The following is a 25,478-nucleotide window of genomic DNA, read 5'->3' on the forward strand; positions in this document are numbered from 1 at the left end:
TGATTAGGGGACTGGAACACATGAATTATGAAGAGAGGCTGAGGGAACTGGGATTGTTTAGTCTGCGGAAGAGAACAATGAGGGGGGATTTGATAGCTGCTTTCAACTACCTGAAAGAGGGTTCCAAACAGGATGGACTAGACTATTCTCAGTGGTAGCAGAGGACAGGACAAGGAGTAATGGTCTCAAGTTGCAGTGGGGGAGGTTTAGGTTGGACATTAGGCAAAAACTTTTTCACTAGGAGGGTGGTGAAACACTGGAATGCGTTACCTAGGGAAGTGGTGGAATATCCTTCCTTAGATATTTTTAAGGTCAGGCTTGCCAAAGCCCTGGCTAGGATGATTTAGTTGGGGATTGGTCCTGCTTTGAGCAGGGGGTTGGACTAGATGACCTCCTGAGGTCCCTTCCAACCCTGATATTCTATGGTTCTATGATGCTACAGCATGGAACAAAGATGGGTATAAAATTCAGTAAGTGCTCAAAATAAAATTCTTAGATTAAGGCCTTGTCTACACTATAGAGTTTGATTGTCGACAAACTTTTTTTTGTTGACAAAAAAGCGTTACAACCTCATCGCTATTGCACGTTCACACTACGCTCCCTCTGTCTGCAGGGCACGTCCACAGTTGGTGCTCTAGCATCGACAGTGCACTGTGGGCAGTTATCCCCTTCTGCAGCTAGGGCTTGTGGGAAGGCGGAGTGGATCGCAACACATCATGGGGGCAGGTTCAACATCCCATGATGCATTATTTTCTGTCCCAGCATTCCAGGGTCTTCCGACTACATTTTGTGACATTTTTCCAATGGCCTCTGTTTACTCAGCACCTGCCATCTCTGTGTGAAAGGATGGATCCTGCACTGCTCCTGTTGTCACTGTTATGAACATATAGTGGATGGTCATGCATTATATCATGAGCTCTCAATCTGAACAGGAATCAAAGTTGCCTGACCTGCTGTATGCCATGGAAAGAAACACCAGATGAACTTTTGGCATTCACGGAGCAGCTGCACACAGTGGACCGTTGCTTTTGGGTCAGGAAACAAGCACTGAGTGGTGGAAGTACATTGTTATGCAGGCCTGGGATGACGAGCAGTGACTGCAGAACTTTCGGATGCGCAAATCCACCTTCCTAGAACTGTGTGCGGAGCTCACCCCAGCCCTGCACTGCAAGGACACCAAAACGAGAGCTGCCCTCTTGGTGGTGAAGTGCATGGTGATCACAGCGTGGAAGCTGGTGACTCCAGTCTACCATCATTCGGTCACGAATCAGTTTGGAGTTGGAAAGTTGATCGTGGGTGCCGCGTTAACACGTGTGAACAGGGCCATTAATCACATCCTGCTACGAAGTACTGTGACTCTTGGCAATGTGTATGAACTAGTGGATGGCTCTGCAGCAATGGAATTCCTTAACTGGAGGGGCGATAGATGGAACGCATATTCCAATTTTGGCCCGGGACCATCTAGCAACAGAGTGCATGAATAGAAACTGGTACTTCTCTATAGTATTGCAGGCTTTTGTGGATCACCATGGGCATTTCACTGACATCAACGTGGGCTGGTCCGGGAAGGTGCTTGACCCATGTATCTTCAGGAACACTGGCCTGTACAGAAAGCTGCAAGCAGGGACTTTCTTTCCAGACCAGGAGATTCAGGGGATGGGGGACAGGGATGTTGAAATGCCCACAGTGATCCTGGAAGATCCAGCATACCCCTGACTCCCAAGGATCATGAAGCCTTAGAAGGGAAACCTGGACAGCAGGCAGGAGCACTTCACCAACAGGCTGAGTAGGTGCAGAATGACCATGGAATATACATTTGGCAGATTAAAAGTGCACTGGTGATGCCTTTATGGCAGATTATGGGAATGTTTTCCTCACTTAGATCTAGTCATAGCTGCCTGCTACATAATCTTTGTGAGGAGAAGGGTGAAAAGTTTGACCAGGGATAGAGCACAGAGGCAGATTGCCTGACTGCTGATTTTGAGCAGCCTGATACCAGGGCTATTAGAGGGGCACAACAGAAGGCAATTTGAATCAGGGAGGCTTTGAGGAAACACTCTGATAATGAGAACCAGTAATGTATATTTCCGTTCAGTAATCTGTTCATTATTTTGAATTTTCTTATTGTGCCTAACACTTGCGATGTTTCCCCGCATGGGATTTACCATAAGCAAATGATTAAACAACTACATGCATATGTTTTACTACCAGCAGCTATCACCAAGTGTGGAACACAAATAAAGACTGGTTATCTTTCAGAGAGAGTTTGTTTTGATTAAATATCAATTAACACATACAAAAGGCTTGGTGGGAAGGGAGTTAGCAATGCAAGGCAGTGGATGCTCTCATAGCTGTGCTTAAGTCCAGCTCTCATTTTGGAAGCTGTCCAAAGAAGTGGAGTGAACAGGATACTGAGATGTTTCAAAAAGTTGGAAGGAATGTGTGGGAGGAGTTTGGGAAGGGCGTGGAAAACAGTTCGGTATTGGCCGGGGGGGGAGGGGGACAAGCATGCATCTGTTCTAACTGAAGTGCGATGAGGAACTTCAGCATCTCTGTTTGCTCCTCCATGACTTTTATCATCTGCTCATGGGCCTTTTGAATGCGCTCCACACGGTCCTTTCTATCCCATCTTTCCATTTTTCTCCCTCCATTCTCTTTTTTCTGCCTCAGACAATTGGAGCACCTCACAGAACATGTTCTCCTTGCTCCACCTTAGTCACTTCCTTATCTGATGAAGGTGCTCCGCCAGTGTGTAGGTGGTTCCCCTGAATGCCACATCTGCAGAAGCACAAGAAACAATAATATAGAGAAGCATGATTGTTAGTGCATGCACAGCACTGCATCATGACATTAAAATACACCTCTTTTCACATATTGAATTGTTTCTCACTGTTCCCTGGCAAGCAACAGCTCGGTGGATATACTAAACATGGTGAGTTTGGCCCAGGGGGCGGGCAGTTGGGCATTCAAGATGGGGCAAAGGGTCTACTTTTAAAAAAAAAAAAAAAAAAAACGGGATCACTGGAGGCAAGTAGGGACAATATTGTAAATTCTGCCACCATTTTCCACAGGTGGGGATCACTGAAGCAGATATCTCACTCCTGGCGGTAAGAAAGAATGCAAGGGTGCATCTACTTCACGCATTCAGCTTCAGACCTGGATCCTATGCTGCTTGCCTGTGTGCCGCTTTGGTCCCTGCGCCAGTGATCGTCGAAGGAAAGTTTCTTACAACAGAGGAAGGAACAGAGCAGCTCTGCCAAGGAACCTTCGACAGAGGATTGGCGAGGACCTCCAGGAAAGTGTCCTAGCGATCTCTCTGGAGGATTCCTATGAAATCTTGGTGTGAATCAACACACTGTACCATCACACTGCTTAGCTGCACAGGGGAATGTGAAGCATGCTCAAACACAGCTAGTCTTGTACATTTCTATCCCTTCACCCACTTCTACTGGATACAGAACAAAGGACACCTATATGTCAAATAACTGAGCGGCATCAGCTCAAAAAGATCACTTACCAGGGGTCTGCTCTCCAGCATCTGGCTCGCCAGAGATGGACTGCTGAGACTGGCCAGACACCTCTTGTGAGGAGAAGAGTTCCCGATTCGCAGCACCACCGGACAACTCTGCCATGGGCTCCACATCATCCTCCAAGTCCACCTCTAGGGTCCATGACTTTGTCCTCAGGGTTAGGTCCACTGTCCACCGCCTCTAGCCCCATCCAAGTATCCACAGGGCTCTTGGCAGTGCAGATGGGGTCCCCGCGAGGATGGCGTCCAGCTCTTTATAGAAGCAGCAGGTCTTCAGCACAACACTTGAGCAACCGTTTGCCTTCCTCGCCTTATGGTACACTTGTCTCAGCACCTTTATCTTCGCTTGGAACTGCGCAGTGTCCCGATCATAGCAGCCCTTATCGCACAAACCATATGAAATCTGCCCATAGAAATCTGTCAAAATTCCTTCAGCTGGAGCAGAGCTGGGACTGGACAGCCTCCTCTCCCCATATACTCAGCAGATCCAAATGCTCCACTGTGGTCCAAGTGGGAGACTACTTGCCCAGTGGAGCCGCCATAGTCAGCGGAGAGAATGCGATGTGAGCTCTCCATGCTGAGCAAACAGGAAGTAGAATTTCAAAAATGGCCTTTAAAGATGGAGGGGATGATGCTTGTTTACCTAGGTGCAGGACAGCGGAGTTCGAACTGCTGACCTGAATGGTCAGGATGGGCATTGTGGGACCTCCCGGAGGCCAATTACAGTGACAAAACGAAGCGCTGTGTCTACGCTGACATTTTGTCAATAAAAACTTTGCCGCAAAAAGCTCCATGCCTCTCATCGAGATGGTTTTATTTTGTTGCCAAAACAGGTGAATTTGGTCAGCAAAAGTGGCATTGTAGTATGTACACCTCTCCTATTTTGTCGATAAAAACTGCCTTTTGCCAACAAAAATCTGTAGCGTAAACAAGGTCTTACTTTCATATCCAACACTAGCATTTTTCTGAATGTTTTTTGACAATATCCAGTATTTAAAGACAATACAACATTGTTATCAAACAGCTTTGCTGTCCAGTGACTGTCATGCAGTTCCTTTCGGTTCTTGGTACTGCAGAGCTGTATTTGCATACTTTAATTGTTAAATGCAAGCCTGCAAACTGAACAGTCACCTAACCCTTGTCTCTATTATCCCCATTTATAAGAGCTAAGGTTTCCTGTCTCACAAAGGCGTTCTGAGGATTAGTTAATGTTTGTAAGGCACTTTAAGAGTAAAGGTAATTTTATTAACGCTGAGTCAGTCGAATATGGGTGGATCAGCTCAGATATCTGATCACAATATCTTAAGAGATATAAAAGTATCTTATCATTCTGCAAATAAAATTTAAAAAAAGAATAAATAGAGCTCTTTGTGCATTCCCAGTTAATAAGCAACCAGGTAGGGTTTATACAAGCAATGCATTACAGTGACAATAAAATCCATCAGTAATAAATTACAAAATTTTCTTAAAGGTCTTAGGTGAGAACTGATTCACAGTCAGTAACTTTTTGCAGTTGTTTGTTTATATGGTGATATGCATTTAGCTATCTGATGGCATTGGGGGGTAAAATGCTCCACATGTTTTTGAATATTTAATTGCAATGCCCACTGCCAACTAGATATATACTCTTGTACATACTCCTGAATATCAGCAATTATTATTGACAAGAATTACTTACCTTTGGAAAACTATCAGACTGTTATAACAATGCAATAAGATCATACAGCCGGTAGATAATTCTGAATTTAACTAATATAAATCATGTAACAATATGTAGAAAGAATCCAGTGTCTTGGGAATATGTAAACAAACTTACCACTTTGCATTCTAGACTGTACAGAGGATCAATACAGTTGTTCCCCCTTAATACATTCTCTGGTATAAAACTGCCAGGCTCAACTTATGTTAAATTTGCAATTTGAATTTATAGTTGTAGAGGGAGGAGGTGGGAAATCTCATTTGCTTCCTTTAAATTCAAGGCCTCACAGTGAAAAAGACTGTCAGAAATAAAAACCTGTCTCAGCTCTGATCATTCATGGGCCTCTGACACTTCTTTTCATTATTGTGTCCCCACATAGTACAGTCAACATATATCCTCCTTAAAAACAAACTAAGACTACTCTTAATGTGGGTGGACCCTACATCCATTGCCCTAATTAATTAGCAGGAATTCCTTGGGTATCAGATACAAATGAGGAGAGGATTTAAAGTGGCAAAAAGTATTCCACATGGTACAACTACTCAGTTTAAATATTATGGGTTTGATTCTAATTTACACTAAACTATCTTCAAGTGAGTGTAAGTCACATTTATAGCCACTTTAAAACCCCTTTAACAACACCACAGTGATGTCAAGGGGCCTTAGCGTAAATAAGAATCCAAGCCTGTATCTTTGCACAATAGATACTTGATAAACGCCTTATATTTTGACAATTTTGAACAAAATTAAAAGTAGAGAAAACATTTGTCTCTTGCTAAGTCAGGCTACAGAGCTGTAACTCACGAAAGCTTATGCTCAAATAAATTTGTTAGTCTCTAAGGTGCCACAAGTACTCCTTTTCTTTTTGCAAATACAGACTAACACGGCTGCTACTCTGAAACCAGGCTAAAGTTGTGTTAGTTTAGAGATACTATGAAGTAGTTGTGTTTTGAGGGGATCCGAGTGCCGCATCACAATTCAAACATTGTTCTGCTAATATCCTGTTTTGGTTTGGTTTATTAAAAAGTGTTCATGTGGTCAAATAGTAAAAGATGCCCAGCTTTCCTTTTTAATCCTGGCTTAAGACAAGATAAACATATTTATGGCACTAAAAATCTGGCACCAGGTGCTTTTTTTAAAAAGGTGTTTACATGCCTAAATAACTGTAAAAATCTGGTCTTTAAAGCTTGGTCTTGCACCCCGAAACTCACAAAGTTTTGCCACTGCTTCTGTAGGAACAGAACTGGACCCTTTGTCTCTCTCACCGCACTGCTCTCGTACCATTTTCTTCCCAGAAGAACCTGGATTTCCTTCTTTTGTATTTTTCCCATCAGTATCGGTCTAACAACTTACACTTCACTCCCCCCCGGCCCCAAAAGTCATATGAAGGCCAGTTCAAACTCACATTTTTAAGACACCAATCTTGCAAAAAAACTTAAGCATATGCAGAACTTTACACAAACAAGTAGTCCCACTGAAACCAATGGGGACCATTCATACGTTTAAGACTTTGCAGGATCAAACCCTAAGATGGTAAACTATTCAGGACAAGGACCTTGCCTTTGCAGGCACTTGTATGGTGCCTAACACAATGGGGCCCTGATCTTGATTTGGGCTTCTGTTACAAATATTAAATAATAAAATCTTGCAAGTACCTCAACTGCCCATCACCTAGAGCCTATGTGTTGCAAAACTGTTCTAACCCTTATACCTCCAGGCACAATTTTGCTGCCACCAACTTCAGAGCTCACCCATACCTCAGTTTTGAACACAGTATAACTTTTATGTGAAATGTCAATTTTCTTTTCTTAAATTTGCAAAGATGTTGAAATTCCCATCAATGTTAATCTTATTTCTGTGGAAGGGATGAAACAAACACATTCTGATTGTTACTGATTGCGTGCTCGTAAATGCCAGCCTACACCCAATGCACTTACTTTTTTTGTTCTTTCCGGTTTATTTGCTCCTTGTTCAGAAAATGAGCCTTCATCAGGTGGCACTGTTAGGCGTAATCTACAGACATTCATCTAGAAAGAAACAAAGGTTTTCTTTCAGTTTTAAGAATGCTAAGAAAGGTCATTTTAACAGACCCCTCTACAAAATAAGATGCACTAGTTTTTGAGTTTTCATCCATGCCACAAACAATGGAAAAAGTTACTTTCTAATGGCTGGGTTCTTTAGCTGGCAAGAACTAATTCAAGGAGAACATTACATACCTGAAACAATAACATGCTGTTGACTGAAATGGGGTTTTGCTATGTTCACCCAAATGACATTGGGGATTGAAATACACTAACACTGAAAATAGTTTTCTTCAGTTTCTCTGCCTTGGATTGAAATTTGGCACATCTTTGATCTTTAAAATGGGAGATTCAGTATCTGAAAACACAAAATGCTTTCTAGAACAGACCCTGTTTTTATGTCGAGGACATACCAATAGCTTGATCCTGGAAACACTCATGAGTTTAGTTCCACTGAATTCAATGAGATTAATCACATTGGTAAATTATGCACATGGCCAAAAGTTCATAAACGCTTTCATAAAAAAGTGTAATCAAGGTCCCTCTTCCTATGTGATCTTGGAAAAGCCACTTCCTCGTTGGTGAAATGGGGTTAATAATACTATTTTCCCATCACATTGTTTCCCTTTGTTGTCTGTTTCGATTGTAAGCTCTTTGAGGCAGGGACTGTCTTTTATTACAAGTTTTTTCAGTGCCTAGCATGACAGGGTCCCAGTCTTGGCTGGAGCCTTTAGGTGCTACAATAAAAAGCAATAAATGATTTCTAAGCAATAGATACCAACTATTGAAATACAAAACACATTCTGTCCAAACAAAAATCCCAGACTCTCTCTGACATCTCCTTGTGGATGTCTAGCTCTTAAATTCGCCTCCCCACAAAAATCCCTCCCTCCCGCTTTCTCAGCCACTATGGACACCATTACCGTCCTACCTGTCACGCAGGCCTATAATGTGGGTATCATCTTGGATTCTGACCTCCATGTCTAATTCTTCACAATTCTTTGTGCGTAATAGGTCTAAGCTATGGCCTTTCCTATCCATCCACACAGCTAAAATGTTCATCCAGGCCCTCATGCCTCAATTACTACATCCTTTTCTCCAGCATTGAAAAATGCAATCCTGTTTCACTCATATTCACTGAAATTGCTACTGCACAGATCATTTTCTCAGCCTGTTGCTTTGACCAGTTCATCCCTCTATTAACTCCCCTTGCTCTGTCACTTTGAACATAAGCTACTGGTCTTCACTTTCAAGGCCCTTTAGATCCATTTATATCAGTGATACTCAGACCTCAGTGGTTCAGGAGCCAAATTAGTGATCAACATTACCCAAAAGACACCATCACATGAATTCTTTGTTTCATTTACTATAGTGCTATATATTCATATTTCAACAGTATGACGGGAAATATTTAGTTTTTACTCAGCAAAATAACTCACCACATATTATTTTATCAACTACAGTTGTTTAACAACATAGTAAAAACATCCAGATTGGTTAATAATTAAATCACAGTGTTTTAATATCATGTGCTGCAAAGAGCTGCAGGAGACACATTAAAGAGCCACTTGTGGCTCACAAGCGAGACTCAGTCTGAGTATCACTGATTTAGATCTTTAGATCCATTTGCAAAACAATTTTAAACACAAAAAGAGCTCAATGCCATTAATCAGCATTCATTATCAAACCTACAACAACAAGCCAAAGTACATGTGATGAAGGATGTTAAATTTGGTAACGAAACATTTTAATTTCCAGTTTCCAGAGGAACAAACAATGTGATTTATTTTTAAACGATGAATACAACCTTGACTGTGTCCACGTACACTGGCTTTTGACACTGATTAGGTGGTATCTGTAACTGTCATTAAAGAGAATTCCAGATTCTTCCTTTCAGCCATTATAACAGAGAAATTTAAGGCACTTCCTGTTTATAAGTTAATAACCGTACCCTACACTACTAAACTCCTTGACTTTGGAGTTTATTGGCACAAAATATGACTATCAGGAAGCCCATATACACCTCTTATCACCCCTTTTCCCCCACCCATCCCCTTAATTTTTACTTTCCACTGTTCTTTCCTCCCATCAACTTAGCAAGGCTCTTCTCCCTAATACATATTCGTTTACAGGCATGAACCAGAAGGGAGAGGTGGGCAGTCTTCCAATATAAGCAAACAAAGACAAACATTTATGAGTGTTCTTGTGGAGACAAGCACCTTCCTGACCCGTAGGATGGCAAGGGAACACAAGGGAATTTAGGGGGTTGCAAGGGAAGGTGATGAAAGAAAGAAGGCCAAATCTTGCTCCCAGTGATTTCAGACCAGACAGAATTGAATACAGTCTCCCTTTCAGTGATTTGACAACCTCTATTTCTTTGATTTTAGGTATTTTTCTTGTTCACAGACAAGAGAACGATAAACAGAAGCATACACCATCTTTGAAGCAAGCAAAGTGCATGGCATTCAACAAAGGAGCCAGTCAGCAGTTGATTTAAATATTCACAGTAAAATTATTTGTCAGTAATCATACTGAAATTATACAAGTCCCCATACGCTGACTGGTGAACAGTGACTGTCTGCCAGAGTACAGGGAATGAGATTCACATGCTATTTGGTTACTGCACCCAAACAATAATTATGCAGACCCACAATCAGAGTGCAGGAAACTGAATAACTGGGAAGAGTAATAAGTTAGGTTTAGCAATTGCACAGCATCCCCAGCTCTTTGACTGGTTCTTTCATTGGTTCTTTGGTTGGCTGAGACCACGGATATTTATATTTTTCCTTTCTCCTCTTTCTTTTTCTTTAAGTTTAAAAAAAATTCAAGGTAGCACCCTTTTCATACTTCATTCTCTATTATCCCCCCAAAACATTACTGTATTTATATTACCATAACGCCTAGGAGCCCTTCTTTTCTCTGCCCTTTATTTCCCCATCCCCTCAGGCGCATAGCAGTACGCATATGCACACACACTCCAGAAGATCATATTTTCATCAGTATTTCTGCTCTGAGTACTTCAAGCAGCAAAGTGAAACAAAAACTTTACTGTTTCACATTTCAGCTTGCAATGCTCACAGAATACTAAAGGCCAGACTGTTGTAGAGTTCATCAGTTGACAAGACTGGGATCCCCCATCAAATTCTACAGACCCTTTAGGAGACATAGATGAAGAAACTGCACCTCATCACCCTGCAGAAATGGAATTTTACCAAACAGGACTGTACCCACACTTTCACAATCACCATACATCCCCAATTAAATCAGAACCCATGTACCAATCCCAACATCTCTGCAAATGCCACAGAAAACAATCACACATTTTCAAACAGAACCAGTCACTAGCCTTTTGGACGAACACCAGCCTGACGGTTTGTCTCAAGGGGCACATGAAAGAAGTAGCTGCATGACGCCATAAAACAGATTGGGCATATACTCACACAACCTCACTTGGGATTCCAGAATCTCTGATGCCACAAAGCATTGAACCAACTCTCCCATTCAATTTTAATAGAAAATGTAATTGAAAGATTTTTTTTTCCCCCCACACAAGTTACATACACATGTGGCCAGATCCTCAGCTGATGTTGCCTCTTGGGGAAGTAGCGTTTTGCATTGTTTGTTCACAAATTTATTGGTCAAATCAAGGAACAATTGTAATGAGCTCCAGAGGGAATCAACCCCAGCACTCTCTAGCTGTGGGGATGGTTGCAGAAATTCCTCAGAAAAAGACGGGGTACCTCAGATACAGACTAGGGAGAGACTGAACTAAGTGCTGGGTGAAGGGCGGAGAAATATGACTGAGCTGAAAGTGAAGAAGAAATGGACTGAAACACTGGGGTTATGTGGAAAGACCCTTTCAGTTGCTATAACAAGTACTGTGTTGCTGTAGAGCTTGTAGCATAGACGCACCGGTACTCTGAGTAGGCAGCCAAGTTATGGACTGGAAGCATTCGCCCATCTACCTCCATGTCATCATAGAATATCAGGGTTGGAAGGGACCTCAGGAGGTCATCTAGTCCAACCCCCTGCTCAAAACAGGACCAATCCCCAATTTTTGCCCCAGATCCCGAAATGGCCCCCTCAAGGATTGAACTCACAACCCTGGGTTTAGCAGGCTAATGTTCAAATCACTGAGCTATCCCTCACAACAGGTTAGAATGAAATTGACCGTATCATGCTATTACTGAACTCCTGGTAGATGTAGGGGTATAACTTTGGTTTTATAAAGAATCAGAAACAATCTAAAAAAATCCATCACTTGTAAACTTTATAATTTGCAGTGACCACAGTTTTAGCAAACTACTCAACAAAGAAAGTAATCCCAATTTGGACAATACTATGTGCCCACTGTTTACTCTGCGATAACCACCAACCTATGAGCAATATTCCCAGAGCTACGCTGGATGTCATCTGTGAGACTGATGCACACACAGGGAAGCAAAGACAGGTTCACTACAGCTCTTAACATTAGTTTGCCAAATGGAATGGAAGTTAATAATTGGAGACATGCTTATATCATGCAGGATATCACCAAAGATAGTTTGTTGCAATATAGCACTTAAAAAGAAAATACTGAAGGTAAGTTTAAAATTTTAGACTATATTAAAAAAAAATAGGGCCCCACTTCCACAATCCTTATTCACACTGAGCAGCATGCTCCTTGAATAAGCAGGGGTCTGCTTTACACAAGTAAGAGTAACAGACTCAAACCCTGAATGATTATTTTGACAAATGTTCTGCAGACTTTTTTTTTAAAGCAAAATACTAGTGAAATATGTGGAGCCAGAATGCCAGCAATAGGGTTAGAATGACCAAAATGATATTTTTCTAGCAAAGTAATATTTGTCTATTGATAATCTGTCCTTCCTAAGATCTCCATATTGCTCCCACTGGAGTAAGACGCTCAATATTGACCCAACTACTGAAAATGTCAAAATTCCCACTGACTTTAGAGGGTGTGGGATCAAAAAGCCGGAGATGTTATTGGTTATGCCAATAAAGATACAATTGCTTCTGGCACTCAAGTGGTTTGGGGACTGGAATTTTGTCGAGTAATTCCCTGCTGCTTGCCTCCATAGACTTTTTTTGATCTTTGCTCAATGGGTGAAGCTTAAGAACCACTCACTCTGCATAGGGTCCGAAGTTATTCTAAACTTCTGAAGACAAGACAAGAAACAAGTCTTTAGTTTCAGTCAGTGCAGAAAGATTAATCTGGTGATAAGGTACAATTGACAGACAATCTGTGGAAAAAATGTAATTATAGCCACCTTTAGATTCATCTCTAAAACAACATGATTAATGGACACTTTTCCTGTGATTCCAGGTAGATGGAACTATGACATCTTGTGTTGGGTGTAATTTTACTTCATTTGTTATTCCAAGTGTTTTCATTCCCTTTTTTGAATAGCCATGTTTGGGAGCTAACTTTTCACTACAAAAGAGAGTTTTACTTGCAAATTAATTCCGTTGTTGCCACTAGAAAAAGGGACTGCATTCTTACAAATTACCAGAACTACATATTTTTACTTTGTCCTGGAATGTAGGCTAGAGTAGATTAAGTTAAAAAAAAAAACTTGTATTCTAAAATATACTCTCAATATTAACCTGTTTAGAAGAAAAATATCAAACATGAAACTTATTATGAATAATGAGGATGGGAATCACTTTATTCTTAAGAATTAGGAAGTAAGGCCACATTATACTATGTAATTCTCCACTAAAATATCTTATTTCCTTATTATTACTATAATAAAATAATAATAATAATTGCAGTTTCCAAAGCTTTCTAATTTTCCGGTTTAATAACTTCGCTTCTCACCCACCATGAGTCTAAGTTTGTTTACTCCTTATATTTGTGATGAAGAGTGAAGTCAGAGAGTTAACTGGCTCCTAGCATACAAAGGCAGATGACTTTGCTACAGCAACTTCACCAGTCTCACTGGTTACTGTATGCAACAGGTGTCATGATAACATTCCTCACTGGTTTTGTGTTCTCTGATGAACAGGTGGGTGTTGCTGTTAGATGAACAGAGATAACTATTATGTATTCCAAAAGAACAGCTCTGTGTTAGCTTGAAAGCTTGTCTCTCTCATCAACAGAAGTAGGTCCATTAAAAAGATACCAGCTTTGTCTGCACTAGCACTTCTGTCAGCAAAACTTCTGTTGATCACGGGTGTGAAAAACATCCCCCCCCCGACCCGCATAATTTTCACTGTCAAAAGCATCGGGGAGAACAGCGCTATGTCAATGGGAGAGTGTCTACTGCCAATATAGCTACCGCCACTTGTTGGGGTGGTTTAATTATGCCAGCAGGAGAGATTTCTCCCATCAGCACAGAGTGGCTACACAAGAGACTTTACAGCAGCACAGCTGCAGCAGTACAGCTGTGCCACTGTAAGGTCTGTAGCGTAGACATAGCCATTACCTCACCCACCTTGTCTCTCTAAAAAGATTAGTCACACAACAACACTGGTTTGTAATGACAAGCTTATCACCTGATCCTTGTTGATTTATTGCCACTACAGCAGGTAAAGAATGTGTGTCCTCTCATGATAACAGCATATGTTGTTATAGTACTGAAAAAGCTATTTAAAGTAGGGTGGGTGTAGGAACATTCTTGTCACTATATCTGCCAGAATTTTAACAACATTTAGAAGACTTGCCAAGCAGATTCTTACATCATCATTACCGATCTTATCTTGATTATGAAAGATTCCAAAATATTTAAATATTGTTCTATTTAAAAGGCTCATGGGTTTAAAGCAACACCCACTAGCTACAGCATCTAAGGCATTAATTTAAGCATCCTTAATCTGTTGTCATCTGCATGTGAAAGTCCTTGATTCTTTAAATCCAGCTGGATGTTTGTAAACAACTGCACACCTGGAAAAACTGGAGCCACAATATTATGACTAGTAAAAGAAAACCTCATTGTAGAGCCCACAAAATTTGATCCTGTTTTCAGTAGATAATTCGATTGGAACAGAAACAAAGATGAAGCACAGATTGGGGGGGAAAAAAAGAAGTCTGCCAAAATACATAGAGGGAAAGTTTTTGCTCTAAACTAATTACTGAAGATTTTAAAAAAAAACAAACCACTATTTTGCAGTATCCTGCAATATTTTCTTTGAACTGTTCTTCTTTGAAATTGTGCATCTTGATGTCAAGTGTGTTCTCTCTCTAGAGTAGAAACATTAATTCTGAAAAAACATAACATAAAAAACGAAAAGCACAGGTCCAGATCCGCAAAGGGAGTTATACCCCTAAATACCTTTGAGGATCTGGGGCACAGTATTTCTCTTGAGACCAATACGCTTTCTTTTACAGCTCTAGTCTTTGCCATGCAATAAAATATATTTTGGCACATTTTTCTTCTATTCAAAAGAAAAATCATTAGTAAACTACATCTTCCTGTACACATGTATAGCTAGAGGGCAAACACTGCTGGACAAATATACGTTCTGCCCTTTAAAAACAATCCTTATTAAAGTATGTACATTAAACCAAGTCAGACTTCTTTCTGTCATCCGATGAAGTGAGCTGTAGCTCACGAAAGCTTATGCTCAAATAAATTGGTTAGTCTCTAAGGTGCCACAAGTCCTCCTTTTCTTTCTGCTCTGTTCTAACCTTGCTGGCTACGCGGAGTAGAAATGGGGAACTAGACATTTGCCCTACATTGTAAAAGCTCCTTTAGCGAATGGGGGAGAAGAAAAGACTCCTGGATTCTGCTGCGCTCTCCACAGAGCGGAATGCCCGCAGTCTCTCCGCTCCTCCGAGCCAGCGCTGGCCGAGCCTGGTGTTGATAACCGGACCCCGCACACTAGGGCTCACGGTTACCATTGGCGAGTGCGGATTTGGGCAGCCGCTTGTGGCGGGAGGAGGGTGAAACAGCAGAACGTGCCCTAAGCCAAGGCGAGTTTCGGGCACTAGCGCCCACCCCTGCCCGAAAGCCCAGCTCAGACCAGCGGGGAGCAGCCCCAGGCGGAGCCTGGCCCACACGGTGCCCGCTCAGAGTTAGCCCGCAGGACTCTCTGGGGTCCCGCGCGAGGAGCGGCCCCAGGCCTGGCTTCACCCCTGGCTCGGGGGCAGCAGCACCGCGCGGGAAGCAGCCCGGGGGGACCCAGCGCCCCCCGCGGCCGAGCTGGGCAGGCTGAGAGGCCGCTCCCGGGTGACTCACCCGCTTCTCGCCGGGGCCGCTGCCGCCGGCGGGCGGCCTGGGGACGGTGGTGGTGATGGTGAGCGCGGAGCTGTAGCGCAGCATCCTCCTTCGCCGCCTTCCCCCTCAGTGACTGGCGCCGGGCCCAGCCGCCCCGCTCCGGCCGGGGCCAGCAGGTGCGGCTCCAGCCAACGCCCCGGGGAGGGGCCGCCGCGCCCGCCGGGCGAGCACGGTGCTCCCCGGACTCGTCAGGCAACCCGCGTTTTATCGCTCGCCGGGCGTCTCGTCAGCAACGCAGCGGGGCGGCCCCTGTGTGCCCGGCCTGTTCGCGGGGGGGTGCGCGGGGCATGGGTGTGTGCAGCAGGTGCGTGCACGGGTGCGACGGGGCCTGGGTGGGTGTGTGCATGCACAGCGGGTGTGTGCACTAGGCATGGGTGGGTGAGTGTGCAGGAGGTGTGTGCACTGGGTAGTTGTGGGTGTATGTACAGCTCTACAGCAGGCGTGTGCAGCTGGCATTTGTGTGGGGGGGGTGTGCACACAGCGGATGTGTGCGTCGGGTATTTGTGTGGGGGGGTGCATGTAGGGCATTTGTGGGTGTGTGCATACACAGCAGGTGTGCACACTGGGTAGCGTGGCTGTGTGCATGCTCGGCAGGTGTGCACACTGGGTATGTGTTGGTGTGTTCACAGCATGGGTGCGCACTGGGTATTGGTCAGTGTGTGCACGCACGGCAGGTGTGCACACTGGGTATTGGTCAGTGTGTGCATGCACGGCAGGTGTGCGCACTGGGTATTGGTCAGTGTGTGCACGCACGGCAGGTGTGCGCACTGGGTATTTGTGGTGGGTGCTTTGTCTGTTAGTTATTACTTGTATTTCAGCAGAATCTAGAAGCTCCACTCATGGACCTAGCATGGATTTATATCCTATTTGTGTACAGTGATTGTTCATAGTGCATAAGTATTTGTATGCATATCGTATGGAAGCATAGTGTATGTATGCAGAGTGAGTGCTTGTGTGTATGAATGTGGATATTGTAAATGCACAGTGTATAAATACATATGCATCGTGTGCCTGTTTGAATATATATAGTGTGCCTATACTTGCATGTATTGTATTTATTTGTGACAGATAGCCAAGCATTCCATCTTTTACACTTAGTATTCTGTCTTTTACACTTAGTAAACAGTATAAGACATAGTTATTTACTTGTAGTGTTGTAGGTGTGTTGGTCCCAGGATCCAGGGGGCAAAGGGGGGGAGGGAAGGTAGGCGTGGTAATTTTTTTTTAATTGAACCAACATCTGTTGGTAAAAGAGATGCTTTGGAGCTCCACAGAACTCTTCTCTTGTTTCTTTCACCAATAGAAGTTGACCCATTAAAAAATATTACCTCATCCAGTTTTTGTGTTTCATTAATTATTTATGCCCATAAAATGATATAGCATTTTACAGACAATAAGATATGGCCCATTCCCCAAAGAGTTTAGATTCTAACAAAGGAGGGGAGGGGAGAGAAAGAGACAATAATAAGGTTTATATACCTATAGTGGGTTGTTGTTAATTACAGGTTCTGGGTTAGTTTGGTCTTTAAAGCTTATTTAGCTTAAAGTCTTTGATACTTGTTTTTCCCGTTTCATTTTACTTCCTTCTTTCTTATTCTCCCTCTCTTTGCTTCTGAGAATAGAACTGAAGCAATTATACAGCCTGGACAAACACAGAAGTTAACTGTCAGTAGTATGGTGCACAGCAAATGAGACAAGGGAACTGCAAAACCCCTGTCTCATTCACCATGTAACTTTGTGTATGTATACACACACAGTTACTTTCTTAGGCTCTGTGTGTCTGCCTTATGCAGTGTAATCATGGTAATAGGACGTCACACCTGAAGGGCAAAAGTTGTAGAAAAATATACCATATTTGAGATGTACGTAATAATATAATTAAGGATATCATTATTAGCTTTGGTGTTTTCTGATTTCAGGAATGCTAAAGAAGTGGAACTAATCTGAAATGGAAAAAGGAAAACTTTGCAGTGAACTATCAAGTTTTCACCCCTTCTACCTCGAGTGTCCCCCTGCCCACCGTCACCCTTTCCTAGCACAATATAGAGAGCCATCTGCAGAGTTGGGATCCATGTGGACGGAAAGGAGTTGCACAGGCTTTTGATAAGGAGTAGTTAAGGTCTCAGGTTGGTAGTAGTGGGCTAGGGAGGACCCATCCCATCCTCCCCCCATCCTCACACAAATTCCCTGAAAAAGGTACTATAACTTCTGCAGACTCCCTCCAGAATGGGAAGCTCTCTTCAAGGTGATCAGGGGACCTGTGCTGTCAGGGAGGGGACCTACAAGGCCTCCATACAAATGGCCTTGGGCTTCTGTGGATAAGCAGGTTTGAAGGCCTGACCAATGGCTCTTCCCACACAGGAAGGAAGTAAAACTTCCTTCTCTGACTAATGAGGGGACAACTGCAATGAAATCCTTCCAGTTCGCCTCCCATGGGCGTTTCTGCAGGAAAGGGCAATCCAGCCTTCAATTAACAAAGGCAGAGTTTACAATGCTGTGAAGTGTACATGTCTACATGTAGGCATTTTAAAGGGATGGATTCTTCTTCCGCAAAGCAGCACCACCCATATTTCAGGAAAGAAAGGTCAATAGCTGGCAAGGTGTGAAGGAAGTAAGCTATGGAAGGAGGAGTGATTGTTTGGCAATGCCTTGTCAAATGGAATGATAATGCTGTAGGATTCATGAAGAATCATAAGTTTCCACATCAAGGCATGGACTCACACATGGGTTATGAAGCCAAACAAAATCCCATTTTTTATTGCTACACAAAGGGCTAGTCTACACTAGACTTGCTGCAGCTGTACCGATATAGCTGCTCCACTGAAGCACGACTAGAGCAGACACTCTATGCCGATGAGAGACAGTTTTCCCATCAGCGTAATTACTCCACCTCTCCCAGTGGCGGTAGCTATGTCAATGGGGAGCTTCTCCCACTGTCCACACCAGCACTTAGGTCTGTGTAACTTACGTCACTTTTCCACACCCTGAGTGACTTAAGTTATACTGAAGTAAGTGCCAGTATGTACAAGCCCAAAGAGTGAAGTGTTATACTTAAGCTTCTGAAGAGGCTTCACTTGCCAGTGAGATTAAAGGATATGCAGCCTTCATTGTCCCTTACCCATGAATTCCATTTACAGCAAAGACTATCACATGAACAGAATCATGGAAGGTATTTAGGAACCCAATTCAACAAGATATTTAAGCATGTAAGAAGCCCCACTGACTTCAAATGTAATTGTGGAAAGCATTTCTGTATATGTATTTCAGTTTGCTGGGTTCTCACTACCCCTTCTCTACCTTATTGAAGTTATTTTCAGTTACTGTAGGGTTCAATCTAAAAAGGAACCCCTGGGGTTAATTGCTATTTATATGATAAATTTCATATTTATATGAAAATATTAATGAGAATATGGAATTGTGTAGCAGGATTGCATTGATTTCTCATTATCTACTGTACTTCTAATAATTACACAGCACCTTTAAACTTACACAGCACCTTTCTGCTGAGGTTCTTGGAGTGCTTTATAAGCATTAATAAAGGCTCAGAACATTCCTGATAGATAGGTGAAGAATAATAACACAATGATATTTCTTGAGTGATTTCTTGAGTGAGTGATTTCTTGTGTAAGAGGTAGGAACCACAAAAGAGAATGTCCCACAGAGGATTAGTCACTCAAAGCCTCAGCTGGAGTGGGTCTGAGCACCTGCAACTCACCTAACCAAACAAAACAATGCCAATAGAAATGGGATTCAACTGCATTTGTGCATACATGTAATTGTACGCACTTTCGCAGTGTGTGTTTGTAGGACTACTCAGAGCAATAAACATTGTATCAGGCAGATAATGATTTCAGGATCAGGTCCTTAATGATCATTCTTGAGCAACACGCAGTCTAACAAGAACTACAGCCAAGGTTTTAAAGCATAACGAGTGTATTTGGTTGCCCAACATGTGATACCTTAAAGAGACCCAATTATCAGAAAGTGCTTAGCATACATCCTGTGAAAAATAATCAAGCAGCTTTAAAGTTCTTAGGCCACTAAAGATTCTAATTTGGGGAAGATTTTGCTATTGGATATTAGCTCTCTCTCTCTCTCTCTCTGTATATATCAATTGTACATGCACACAGAGCACTGGTTAGGTAGATTTAATAAAATTTAAAAGTGTAATTTATAGATAGAGAAGCGTGTGTATATACATACATACACACACACGCAACTTCATCCATCACTGAGAGGTGGCCACCTCATGGGTGCAATGTGGTCAAAAAGTATAATGCTATAAGTTCTTAGGGCTTCAAGTTTTATGTTATATCCAGAAGATGAAATCTCCAGTAGCACGTGTGACACCCCGGCACCCCAATATTCACCACTATCACGTAATTAGGATATGTTTTGTACAAAGTATGCCTTGTGAGGTATCATTCTAAAAGTCTTGATCTGCAAGTCATTAATATCTTGTATTGTATGTGCGATCATCTATGTGACATTATGAAGTTTGGCTATGTATGTGTTACTGAAACATGTTGTGAGGTTGAAAACACCCATAAGCAGCCTTTCACATACAACAGTAAAAAGGCCAAGCGATATTAATGGCTTATTGAGGAAATGTACACAAGCACAAGGATTACCCCAGGAATGATGTACAGTAGAAACCTCTCAAAGATAGCACTACACAATGGGAAAAGAGCTTTTCAGCAAGTGGGAAGAAGATATAAAAGGGGGGAAATGACATCATGCTGGGACCTCACTCTTCCTACAACACCACACCTGGAAAAACTTGAGGAACAAAGACTGAATGGGGGGGAAGTGATGGTCCCTAAAGGGATTTCTAGCTGTGTATGAAAACCTGGGAAACCCAAGCTGCAAAGCAAAGGCAGCTTGTGCCTTAAGAATCTGCCAGCCTGTTTATCACTCAGGTAGGATATGAATTAGCAAATTCTCACCCTATCTAGTATGTTAAGCTCAGTTTGCGGTTTTATTTACTCAGTAATCTGCTTTGATCAGTTTGCTATCACTTAAAATCTATCCTTTTGTAGTTAATAAACTTATTTTATGTTATAATCTAAACCAGTGAGCTTTGACTGGAGTGCTTGGGGAAAATCTCTGCTTGGTTTCCACAAGTGTGCACTGTTCTCTTCGCATTGAGGGGGAAGCGGACTGGGTATTAAACCAATATACTGGCCAGATTTGACCAGGGCAGGACAGTACTGCTTTGGGGGTCCCAGGCTGGGAAGCTGGTGGTTAGAGAGCCTGTGTGTAACTGCAGCTGGGTGTGTCCCTGCCTGTATGAATGCTGGTGAAAGTGCAGGCTGGAGGGCTTTGCAGCTTGTCGCAGCAGTACAGTGTGAGAGGGAGCCCAGGCTGGTGGGTCCAGGGCGCTCAGTGGTACCTTAGTTCCAGGTGGCACCCCGGGAGGAACCCATCACAGCACGGTGCCCCATTCCACCACACTGTGGCATTGTTTCAGTACCAACTCAACTGGAAGAGTAACACCTGCAAACTAACCATCTCTACTTCCTCTTCCTGTAGCATTTAGATTATCCATGTAGATCTCTCCTCTAAGTACAACCAGGCCTGACAACCTGCTTAACTGTAAGAAGTGAAAAGGTCACAGCTGACAGTGATAAGTTGCAGAGTACAATGCAATGATAGAAGATACTGAAGTATAAACACTGGCACAAAATAAATGAGTAATAGATTTATTCCCATAAGCATACACAAAAGAGGTGGAAGGACAGTTTAGAAGTAGGGCTGTCAAGCAATTAAAAAAAATTGTGATTAATTGCACTGTTAAACAATAATAGAATACCATTTATTTAAATATTTTTGGAGGTTTTCTACATTTTCAAATATAGTGATTTCAATTACAACACAGAATACAGTGCTCACTTTATTTTTTATTACAAATATTCGCACTGTAAAAAACAAAAGAAATTGTATATTTAAATTCACCTAATACAAGTACTGAAGTGCAATCTTTTTATAATGAAAGTTGAACTTACAAATGTAGAATTATGTACAAAAAATTACTGCATTCAAAAAACAAAACAATGTAAAACTTTAGAACCTACAAGTCCATTCAGTTCTACTTCAGCCAATTGCTCAGACAAACAAGTTTGGTTACAATTTGTAGGAAATAATGCTCCCCATGTCTTGTTTACAATGTCACCTAAAAGTGAGAACAGGTGTTCGCATGGCACTGTTGTAGCTGGCATCGCAAGATATTTACGTGCCAGATACGCTAAAGATTCATATGTCCCTTCATGCTTCAACCACCATTCCATAATACATGCGTCCATGTTGATGACGGGTTCTGCTCAATAACGATCCAAAGCAGAGTGGACCGAGCATGTTCATTTTCATCATCTGAGTCAGATGCCACCAGCCGAAAGTTGATTTTCTTTTTTGGTGGTTTGGGTTCTGTAGTTTCCGCATCGGAGTGTTGTTCTTTTAAGACTTCTGAAAGCATTCTCCACATCTCATCCCTCTCAGATTTTGGAAGGCACTTCAGATTCTTAAACCTTAGGTCGAGTGCTGTAGCTGTCTTTAGAAATCTCATGTGGGTACCTTCTTTGTATTTTGTCAAATTTGCTGTGGAAGTGAGACTGCTATAACATGAAATATACGGCAGAATGCGGGTAAAACAGAACTGGAGACATACAATTCTCCCCCAAGGAGTTCAGTCACAAATTTCATTAACGCATGCTTTTTTTAAACGAGCATCATCAGCATGGAAGCATGTCCTCTGGAATGGTGGCTGAAGCACGAAGGGATGTATGAATTTTTAGCATATCTGGCACATAAATACCTTGCAACTCCGGCTACAAAAGTGCCATGCAAATGCCTGTTCTCACTTTCAGGTGACATTGTAAAGAAGAAGTGGGCAGCATTACCTCTTGCAAATGTAAACAAACTTGCTTCTCTTAGCAATTGGCTGAACAAGAAGTAGAACTGAGTGGACTTGTAAGCTCTAAAGTTTGACTTTGTTTTGTTTTTTAGTGCAGTTATGTAACAAAAAAAATCTACTTTTGTAAGTTGTACTTTCATGATAAAGAGATTGCACTACAGTACTTGTATGAGGTGAATTGAAAAATACTATTTCTTTTGTTTATCATTTTACAGTGCAAATATTTGTAATAAAAATAATATGAAGTGAGCACTGTATGCTTTGTATTCAGTGTTGTAATAGAAATCAATATATTTGAAAATGTAGAAAGACATCCAAAATATTTAATAAATTTCAATTGGTATTATTATTTAACAGTGCGATTAATTGCAATTAATTTTTTTAATCACAGTTAATTTTTTTGAGTTAATCGCATGAGTTAACTGTGATTAATCAACAGCCTTATTTAGAAGAATGCATGTCATTTTAAAAATGAATCACATAAATAGCAACTTTACTGAACAAGGGGCAGGACTCATGACTGCTGTGCAAGTGAGCAAATTAAGACAGGTAGAGGAACAATAGACACACCCATTACTACTACTACAGTTAAGTTGTGGTATACTCCCTAGATGCGGTATCAAAGCTGTTCTTATCCCCCCAGCCCTCCCTCTATTCCCCCTTACACTAGTAATGAATGCATCTGGCATTTGTGCTATATAAGCAAATTGGCCTTAGACAGCAAGAGAATCTGGCCCATTGTTTTATCTTCTTTTTATACACCAAAAAGAACTAAATAGTCCTACGAGAGAAATTCACTACAGTATAATGAGCCATATTCACCTTGGTGTAAGTCCCCTGATATCACAAGAGTCCCATCGGAATAAGCTTGGCCAAGTGATTCTCGAAGAAAACCTAGCTGGAATTCCCATCTTTATCAGAGATTCAAGGAAAATTCCTAAGCAGGCCACAAGACCAAGATTTCCCTGGTTTCCCCAATAAATAAATCACTGCAATAATAGAAAGAGGAACATGGTTAGTCATAGCTTAATTTATTATCACAGAAGAAAATCTCTCATTGGACTTAACTGGTGTGCAGTAATAGGAGGGCAGTTCACCAGGGGATTGCTTGGGTTCTGCCTTATTTTGGAATTTCAGGGAGAAACACCTACAAGTAGCTTTGTCTGGAGAAGCATTACCTAGAAATACTTTCCATTGCAAGGGTTTTGCCTAGTGAGGCATTTATTTCCCCCATTCACTATAACACAACCCAGTTTCAAAGTTGTACTTAGCAGAGATATGAGGAGTCTCACATAACAGATACAAATGCGCCCAAGCTTTGGAGAAGTTTGGATCTGTATCGGGGATTTCAGTTCATCTCATTACATAGATGGGGCTTAGCCCCCAAATTCATAACTGGACTTCCACAAAATTAAGGTGAGGTTGGTGCCATGGTTTTGGTCTTCCTCAAAAATATTTTCAACGTTTGTGTTTGATTGCAATATAATCTGAAGCACGGTCAGAAGGGAGACTAAATAATCAACAAATAATTTACCAATAGCGCAATTTGAGTGAGTAAACAAGTTACATGGGGAAATGCACCTTTAATGAGAGATCCACGAAATGAGATCACACACCCAAATAGTTTGAAACTTTGCCATGTGTTTTACCAGTAAACCTGATCAGCCACTCCCAGGATTTCCAATGCATCATCCTTGCTTGTCCATCTGCTCAGCACATGGGTTAGGTTTATTTCTCTTTCACCTACCTCTTTCAGCATTACAGCACATCACCAATTAGCAGGAAGTCAATTGAGGGTAGAACCACCCTGCTTCTGAGTCCAGGTGACATAGTACAAGACCCAGTCATTCACCTTCAAGCCATATACCACACTTTGGGGTCCAGCCAACATCAGCCATTAAACCAGTAGGATAGGATTTCTAACATACATAGGCTTGGAGATGCCACAAGATCCAGATAAGCCTGAGGCTTGCATAGGTAAAATATTACTTTCTGAAAATGACACAGTGTTTGTCTACATGGGGAAATTGACCAAAACAGCTGTTGTGGAATAAGCTATTGCACAATAGCTATTTTATTCTGGACTAATTAATGAAAGAGTAATTATTCTGGTCAATTTCCACATGTAAACAAGGCCTCAGGAACAAACAAAGAAGGCCTGATCTAAAGCCTATTGAAATAAGTGGAAAGACTGCCATTGATTTCTACAGGCTTTAGATCATGTCCTCAATTTGTTCCCAGCCCTCCCAACCACCAAGCTTCTTCCTCCATCTGACATTCCAAAACGTTATTATAATGGAAACACAGGGTAAGTGAGTCCATGAGAAAGTGCACTGAATCTAAGTGTAACACGGAAACAACAGCAAACATTCAAAACAGTATCAAGTGCTGACCAGGGTATCTAAAAGATAACGCTATCCAGAGTTGACCCTAGATCAAATGGTACCCCAGGCGAGGAGCGTCTTTGCACCTCCCCCCTCCATTTGTTCAACATTTGGATATCTTGTGAGATTCTACGAAGACGCAGAACATTCTAGGAGGTAAATGAAAAATGAAGCCACATACAGAATACCTGAAACATGTTGCTTCAAACATTCTATTTTCCCTTTTGTCACTAACAACATGAACAGCACCCCGAGCCCAGAACCCCTCAAGCCCAGCACCCAAGGCAGTCGCCTGGGTCACCTGCCCCTAAATCCAGCCCTGACACTATCCAATGACAATTCCTAAAATTCAGACTTCATACCCTCTTCTTCAACAGTCGAGAGAAATCCACTCCTTACTCCTTTGCTCCACTCAAGTCTCTGACCTAACAGCTCCTGCTGTATGAATATCCTATTCTCATCTTTGTGGTTATCCATACAGCCTCTTATGATTACAACCATCTTCTCATTTTACAAGATTTATGCTAAAGTTAACATTTTCTGTAGCATTAACTGGGAACTCAATCTAAGCAACAACAACAAAAAAGCATTGAATTCCCTCCCCCACTTTACCATTGTAATTTCCCTTATAGACCTTTTTGCTATCATCATTCTACTACATTTGGGTATTTTGTTATGTTCTTGAGCTATTCAGATTCGAAGCTCTGTTGGGTAGG

At 41.9% G+C, this 25,478-nt stretch overlaps 1 protein-coding gene across 1 annotated transcript in view; it reads right to left on the reverse strand.

The window, feature by feature from the left end:
• MYZAP (myocardial zonula adherens protein) overlaps positions 1-15,589 on the reverse strand; it is a 91,332-nt gene extending 75,743 nt beyond the window's left edge. The window contains exons 1-2 of the mRNA XM_073303761.1: positions 15,430-15,589; positions 7,166-7,255 (exon numbers count right to left, since the gene is read on the reverse strand). Coding sequence (XP_073159862.1) covers positions 7,166-7,255; positions 15,430-15,513 — 174 coding nt within the window. The 5' untranslated portion in view covers positions 15,514-15,589. The remainder of the gene's footprint in view (positions 1-7,165; positions 7,256-15,429) is intronic.
• Between the last annotated feature and the right edge of the window lie 9,889 nt (positions 15,590-25,478).

The sequence above is a fragment of the Lepidochelys kempii genome, chromosome 10, assembly GCF_965140265.1.
Source record: "Lepidochelys kempii isolate rLepKem1 chromosome 10, rLepKem1.hap2, whole genome shotgun sequence".
NCBI lineage: Eukaryota > Metazoa > Chordata > Testudines > Cheloniidae > Lepidochelys > Lepidochelys kempii.